Source organism: Drosophila rhopaloa, unplaced genomic scaffold (genome assembly GCF_018152115.1).
Source record: "Drosophila rhopaloa isolate 14029-0021.01 unplaced genomic scaffold, ASM1815211v1 contig_115, whole genome shotgun sequence".
In the NCBI taxonomy this organism is placed as follows: domain Eukaryota; kingdom Metazoa; phylum Arthropoda; class Insecta; order Diptera; family Drosophilidae; genus Drosophila; species Drosophila rhopaloa.
This window is the reverse complement of record NW_025334990.1, coordinates 5,732,470-5,740,209: the sequence shown is the minus strand read 5'-3', so window position 1 is coordinate 5,740,209 and position 7,740 is coordinate 5,732,470. Positions and strand designations below refer to the sequence as shown.

Below are 7,740 nucleotides of genomic sequence, written 5' to 3'. Positions count from 1 at the left end.
AAAAACAAATCACCAACACCACCACTGTGCAAACATTTTTTCTTTTACATTTCATTTCAACAAAATTTGCACGGCACCAGCGGAATAGAAATTAAATTACTCTTTTTTTCATTTATTCACGGGGTTAGGGTTTTATCAAAGACCAATATAAACAATTATTGGTATATTGGTCTTTGGTTTTATCCTCCCTCTCACGCGTTTTAGTAAATTTTTGATGATTCTCCGCTCTTTCCTTTTTCGTCTTCTTGCTTCTTTTTTTATATAAATCGCTTTTGTACCACCTCACTAACACTTACACTAATTCTTAAACTTGTATTCACATTGCTTGCATTTTTGCTTATTTTATAATAAATTCTCCTCCGTTTCCGCTCGCGATTTCTTATTTCTTTTTCTTCACTTTACATTTAAATATATTTAATTATTTATGTAGGACGATCGCACGCAGGTCTACTGAATCACGGAGTACCACGGGAACTGCTCGAATGGTTTTCTTGTTTCACTCAGCCATATTCCCGCTTGGAGAGTCGGGAGATTGGAGAGCACAATGGGAATGAGTGTTATTCCAGCCGAAATCACCTTCTAATTGGAGTCGAGTATTTTGATCTCGAGCCTTTTGGTGTCTTTGGTTTACTTTGGCTTTTCTTCAACCCGCCCTCAACTCTGGCTATATCTACGCACGAATTACAACTATGTACAAATATTAAAATAAGGTGCAATAAAAAGGCATACAAAATCTAAGGCCCCCTTGAGTTGGATGCCGAGGAAATTTCCCACTCGTCGCCGTCCTCCTTATGTCTTTTTTCTCTCTTCGGGAACTTTGATGGCTTTTCTAATCTGGAATTTTTCCAACTGCTGCCGCGAGTTTTCCGGGCCAGGCATTAAGCGTCAAAGCTAATTAAAATGATAAAATTGGATTGCTTGCCGTTAGTTGATCCTTAACATTTTCTGGCTTACCCTTGGAATCGGCTTTAGGGTCGGTCGATTTTTGTTTAATTATTTGGTTTCTTTTTATTTTTTTTTTGTTGCTGCTCCCACTGAAACACATTATTCTTCATTTTTTTCCGCTCAGGCTTCACAAGTTTTTTTTTTTTTTAAACACCTACTAGACACAACGTTAATCTGTCCCTGCCGAAAATCGAAAGAAAAATTGTGGCGCGCGGAACTCGGTCGGAGCTGTCTCCGTTCTCTCTAGCCATGACTTCGCCATTTTTCCTGACCTGACAAGTGCCTCTGTTGCCTCTTTTACTCCGAAACCTTTACCCCCAGAATTCTTCTTCTATCCCAGCCGGTAGTACTCAAGCCGACAACTAGATGGCGGCACAATAATCTCCCACACTGCAAAGCAACTTCTCTGCCACAAGCGTTACACTGCGTGCAAAGGAAAGAAGGGTGTGTGCAAAGTTTCAATTCGATAAAACTAAGAGACTAAAAAGTACGGAAACGAAATAAATTAAAACCAAGATACAAAAAACAGGTATGTAGTTAAAGAAAACAAAGGTAACAAAGTTATAATAAATAATAGAAATAGAATTATCCACAAAGATAATATTAAGTATTAATATATTTTTAACTTTCAGATAATGAATACTATAATATATATAGTTATATGGCAGCTATAGGATATAGTCGGCCGATCCTTATGAAATTTGATAGGTCGGATTGATTGGCCAAAAATAAAACCCATAGAAAATCCCAACCAAGTTTTGATAATCGCATAAACTAATTCCGAGATAATCGACTATTCAAACCACGACTTTTGCATCTACAAAGACTTATGATTCATACGCAGAACTTTTTCATATCACTAATATATGTACATATGTATGTATGTATGCATTTACAAAGAAATTATTAAGGAAGAATCAGAAAGCTTAGAAGAATTCAGAAATGATCAGTTCCACTGGGAGTTGACTTACAAACTAAAAACCATCGACTTAACTTTATCACAACTAACTCCATCAAGACAAACAAGAAAGGAAAGCTAACTTCGGGCGGAGCTTAAGTTGATATACCCTTGCAGAATATTCTGTAAATTATATTCTCCAAAATTATTCATATGATGCATTCTTAATACCCATAAAAAAACCAAACTTCCTAACTTTACAAACACCAAAGTTATGGCATTTCCGATCAATCAGTTATATGGCAGCTATAAGATATAGTCGGTAGATCCTTATGAAATTTGGTAGGTCGGGTTGATTGACCAAAGATAACATCCTAACCCCCTAACTTTAAAAACACCAAAGTTATGGCATTTTCGATCGTTCAGTTGTATGGCAGCTATAGGATATAGTCGGCCGTTCCGACTTATATACTGCGTGCAAAGGAAAGAAGGGTGTGTGCAAAGTTTCAATTCGATATCTTTAAAACTGAGAGACTAGTTCGCTTAGAAACAGATAAACAGTATTGTATCTCTAAGATGCATAACGGCCATACATATGTACATTGGTTTTGCAATACGCAGCTCGTTTTTTGGTGGCGACAAAAACTCCGTTCGCACAAAGTTGGGAGCATAAAAATCTAAAAATAGAATTGCACGAATAAGCAAGTCCATATGTGTGCGTTTTTGTTCGAGAAGACGATTTTCGGCCAGAAATCATTTCAGGACTAAGAAACTAATTGTGTGTCAAAAGAACTTTTATGGTTGAACAGAATGTTTATTATACCCTTGCAGAGGGTATTATAATTTTGGTCAGAAGTTTGTAACGCAGTGAAGGAGACTTTTCCGACCCTATAAAGTGTATATATTCTTGATCAGGATCCATTGGGGAGTCGATATAGCCATGTCCGTTTGTCTGTTTCTACGCAAACTAGTCTCTCAGTTTTAAAGATTAAACAGTAAATTAAAGAATCCAAGCTTTTTTAAGAGGATGATTAAATAATGTTGTTGCTATGACTTTTGTTAGTATCTGAAACTGGGAAGTGTTGTCTTGAAACCATTAGGTCAATTTGTCAATAAGTCTATGACTACCATTACAATCCCCAATACTGAGTCACGCTCTCTATCGCTGCTTGACCCCTCCGCGGTTTGTAAAAGCGTTTTGTTTTCGAGTTGGTTTATGGTTGTTGTGTCTAGGCTTGAGTATTCCCCCACTAGTGTTTCGTTTGCATAATTGATTTGAATAGCTTTCTAGTGCTCAATTTACTCCACACTGACAGAAACTAGTATTTAATTTCGGACATTTTTATTTTGATACAAAAAAATAACAATTATTGGTATTTGTTAATACTTATGCTTTGTTGAAAAAGACTTTGTACATTCATTAAATGGTAAACTCTTCAAGACATCTCAAGTTGTATTAAGGCTGATTTTGTTCACATTTGGTTTTGATTTTTTTCTAAAATAATGGAATGTATTTGGAACCATAATTCAAATTAAAGCATTTTTCAGTGCATGATAATCTTTCACTATATCACTTGTGTTTAAAGGTTAAGAAAATTGTTTTGTGAAGTGGTAATGTGTCGCTAATAGTTGAAACGTCTCTGGCTATTCGTGTAGTGAATGGCCAAAATTGCGCCCAGCACGAGCATGACAATCTACAAAAGAGAACATATGCATTTAAGTTAATAATTAGTTAAATAATGTGTAATAGGGTAAGACTCACATTAAATCCGAACAGTCCCCACTCCATATACCTTACTATCGAGTTCTCATCCTCAAAAGAAAGTTCCACATTCCTGAGACATCCCTCCCGATTGAGATTCAGGGGATTCACACAGATATTCTCCTTGCAGCAACTGTTGGGTGCAGTGTGGTTCCAGACTTTGCTATTCAGGTAGTCCGCGGCACCATCTAGGCCACAGCATTGGTACTGCAATGAATGGACATTTATGAAGTAGTAATTAACTAAAGAAAACTCGAGAAAAACATTGATAAATTAAATGTAATTTAATCTACTTATTAATTGTAAGCTGGTAAAAGAATTGTATCTTAGGGCATTTCTCTTTTATAAACAAGTATTACCTTTGCTAATAAAATACATTAATTTAAAATTCAATGGTTTATTCATTAGCAAACATGAAAGATGAAGGCCGTACTTACAGATGTCTGAATAGTATCCATGCTACCTGGATGAGTCTCCTCAAGTTTCCAATGATCCTTGACTTCTTGGATAGCGTAGTTCTTAAATATATCTTTGGGATGAAGGATGATGAAGGTCAATACTACTACCAGCAAAGCCAGCAGAAATGACACGTACTGCAGGGCAAATAAAGTAAGTTACTCATGGTGTGATTAATAATGTAATAGCATCGTTCAAGTACAAACCATCCAGAGCATGCGCGGTCCTTCGCGAACGGCTCCATAGTAGCCAAACAGGGATGTCAAAATTATAACGACACCCACGACCAGGATGCCAATAACATACCCATACCCCACCATTCCCAAGCTAAGGGCTCCGGAAACGATCACTAGGATTCCAATTATCTGAAAGTTAGAAGACACATACATAAATAAATACGCCTGTTGCTGATTAAAAAGCAGTGTATGTGCTATATATATACATACAGTTTGTCAAGAAACTCTTTACACACTGAAAAAATAACATATATTTTGACTTTGCATGCAAAAATTAGGCATTTCGTTTAGTTTTTTCAATATTTTTTTAATGCAGAACTATTATATACGAACTTTTTAATGAGTATGTACAAAAATAAAAACATAACAACGCAAAGGAAAACTTGTAATCAACAAAATAGGAGCTTACAAATTTTTTGACACTGTCAAGAAACTCTTTACACATCTTAGTTTTCAATTCTGTTTTGTCCTTTTTCAAGAAAAAACGGTACTTTACCGTTGTTTATGCTTATGCACTATGCGCTATGTTTTCATTTCTTTCCCTTGCGTTATGTTTTTGTTTTTGTACGTACTCATTAAAAAGTTCCTATATAATAGTTCTGCATTAAAAAAATATTGAAAAAACTAAACGAAATGCCTAATTTTTGCATGCAAAGTCAAAATATATGTTATTTTTTCAGTGTGTAAAGAGTTTCTTGACAAACTGTATACTGTTTGTACTGTCTATATCAAGTTTCATATTTGGCCGTTACCAATACGAAAGAACAATATATGTATGTACACAATACTTAATTGGAAGTCAATTCCATGAATTGGAGAACAAATTGTTCGGGAAAAAATCAGTTCGTTGATTAAATTAAATTATTAGTCTTTTACTCTACAGCAAAGGTTTAATTGTTACATTTTTTTTATTTTTGAATTAGGAAAAGCTTTATATTGCCAGTATTTCAAGTATCCACATTATATAAATGAGCAAATGAACAACATTCGCATTTCATAATAGTCCGTTGACTATTTTGAAGAGGTTCTCTCATCGCTATTATCTCATCGGCTGACTCTATTCTTCTATGTACATATATTAACCTCGCTTTTAAAGCTAAACGTGAATGGATGACTCATTTCGACGCTTGGAAAACAAGGCAGAGCAGATTTCGTGCTCTACTTACCAGCCATATTGTATTAGAGAAGAAAAACGAGTACTTTAAAGTGCTCGTTTTGCAGCTCATTTCGAATTTATGTTTCTATTTGTTTATGTTATTATTATTCTGGCGGAACTTATCTGGTTGAGCAGCACGAACTACTCAGCGTGACCGCGCCGGACCAAACGAGAAATACCAATTTGGTCTCAAAAATATACTATAAAATACTATTTCATATTTTACAAAATACCACTATAAATACCATAACAAATAAATCGCCTGGAAATTCAATTATAATATATAATGTGCGTCAAATTAGCGTCGGTGACTTAGCGTCGATGGCGGAACGGTGGAATTTGGAACATTGAGGCTGTTTTTATTTTTTTATTTTCTTGCTATTTGAAAACTTTTAGATGCAAAAATATTAAAAAAAGAAAATCCTAACTATATATGTAAGATTTAAGCATATTGGAGGTCTGGAAGTATTTCAAAAATGCATTTGAAAAATCGACTCCCCATACTTTGGAGAATATCTCAACTCACAGAGCGTGTGCCAAGTTGCACGCTACATCAGCTTAAAGGACGTTTCTTTAAGGATATAAACTTAAAATTTTATAAAAATCAAACCCACAGTTTTTGAGAAATTCGCTTAACAGTGGGCAAGCGTCTGAATCAGCCCATACAAAAAAAGGCTACAAAATTGAATTGGAAATAAAGTCCTTCACAGTGCGTGAGCCAAAATGCCGTGTATATAGGCGTTGATAAAAATTTGTCCCACAGTTTTTGAGAAAATCGCATTACAGTTTGCGTAGTTTAAAGGGATATAAAAGTGCCGCCCACTCTATTACTTAAACCAATCGTTAGCCTGAACCATGAACCAACTTATTTTCTGTCGTTTAAAATACCAATCGACGCTAACCTTTGAAAAATTGCACACAGAGCGTGTGCCAAGTCAGGAGATATTTTAAAAAATTGATAGGCAACCGAATTAACTTTGAAGAAAGTTTCAATCAAATCGTACACACAGTTTTCTTGAAATCAATACTTTCTCATGATCACGTCACACTTGAGCTGTTCCAGACAGCAACCATCACAAAATTGTCCCGTCCATGACAGCAACCGTCAAAAAATACCAATTCGACGCTAACTTTTGAAAAATTCCTACGCCCCTCACAGAGCGTGTGCCAATCGAACTAACTTTCAAAATTTGTACATTCTTTAAAATTACATATAGAAATGAACTTAGTGAAATTTGCCTTTACCCTGCAGTACCGTTCATCACCTTTTAATCGCTTTTTCATCACCAAAAATTCATCACTGCTGATGATTAATCGATGAATCTTCATACAAATTAGTGATGAATTTAACATTAGCATGTCCTTGGAGTTAATCAGTGAAAAATTCATCACTCTTTAATCAGGAATTCATCACTCTTTTTTCAGTTTTTCATCACTCTTTAATCAGTAATTCATCACACAGAGACAGAGTAAGAGAAGGAGTTGGAAATTTTTCTGCGTTTCCTACGATCGGGGACTGAGAGTTTCGGCTCTGCCTGCGTCGCACTTGGCTCTGCCGACTTTGCCTTTGGCTCTGCCGGCGTCGCAGTCCGCTGCTGATTAAACGGTGATGAATTTTTGTAGTGATGAATTTCGGAACTGCAGGGTGTATATCGGCAGTCATGCACGCAGAGAGGGCAAACACAAAGAGCAAAGTCAAAAGGCCGGACCCCAACTTCGGTGCCGCTTTTGCCATTCTTAAGCCAAACAAACAGAAATTTTTGTGTTGGGTTGGGAACGAGCAGCTGCTTATACTTGGCAGAACCAAAACTGTAGAAAGTCGGCAGTCCTTGGCTGTGCCGCTAGCTCAGTTTTCTCTCAGGGCGGATTCCCCCTAATGCCACAGCTCGCAACATAAACGTCGATGACTAAACTGTCTCACATCACAAAATAATCGCTCATCACTAACAAACAAAACAAACAAAACGTAAACAATGCAAATAATTATAAGTGACCCGAAAATGTTTTGGTGGCTATTGTTGACCCAGCCAAGCACGCCCACCCAACCAAGGATGCCCCGGAGGATTCTTTAGAGGCATCACACATAGTCATTTGGCCAAAGTCACTCCTCCCGACTAAGACAGCTCCATATCACCTACAGCGACAATTCACTCGCACATTTCGGTTTCTATGTACATTTAATATCCAGTAAGTAAGAATTACCTTCCCTTGGCAAAGGCTACAGACGCCGCGGAAATTATGATCCACCAGTCATGTATTGGTGGAACTCGCAGTGAAATGAGTCGCA

At 36.5% G+C, this 7,740-nt stretch overlaps 1 protein-coding gene across 2 annotated transcripts; it reads right to left on the bottom strand.

The window, feature by feature from the left end:
- Positions 1-3,168: 3,168 nt before the first annotated feature.
- On the bottom strand, positions 3,169-5,629 carry LOC108048441 (23 kDa integral membrane protein-like). 2 transcript variants are annotated; one of them, XM_044456513.1, is made up of 6 exons: positions 5,464-5,629; positions 4,268-4,426; positions 4,043-4,198; positions 3,606-3,812; positions 3,434-3,537; positions 3,169-3,281 (listed from the first exon to the last, which is right to left on the bottom strand). In XM_044456513.1, exons 1-5 carry the CDS (start codon positions 5,521-5,523, stop codon positions 3,466-3,468), a joined length of 654 nt encoding a protein of 217 aa, XP_044312448.1. In that variant the 5' UTR covers positions 5,524-5,629; the 3' UTR covers positions 3,169-3,281; positions 3,434-3,465. The 2 variants fall into 2 exon arrangements, with proteins under 2 accessions (XP_044312448.1, XP_044312447.1); XM_044456512.1 differs by having other exon boundaries at positions 3,169-3,537.
- Between the last annotated feature and the right edge of the window lie 2,111 nt (positions 5,630-7,740).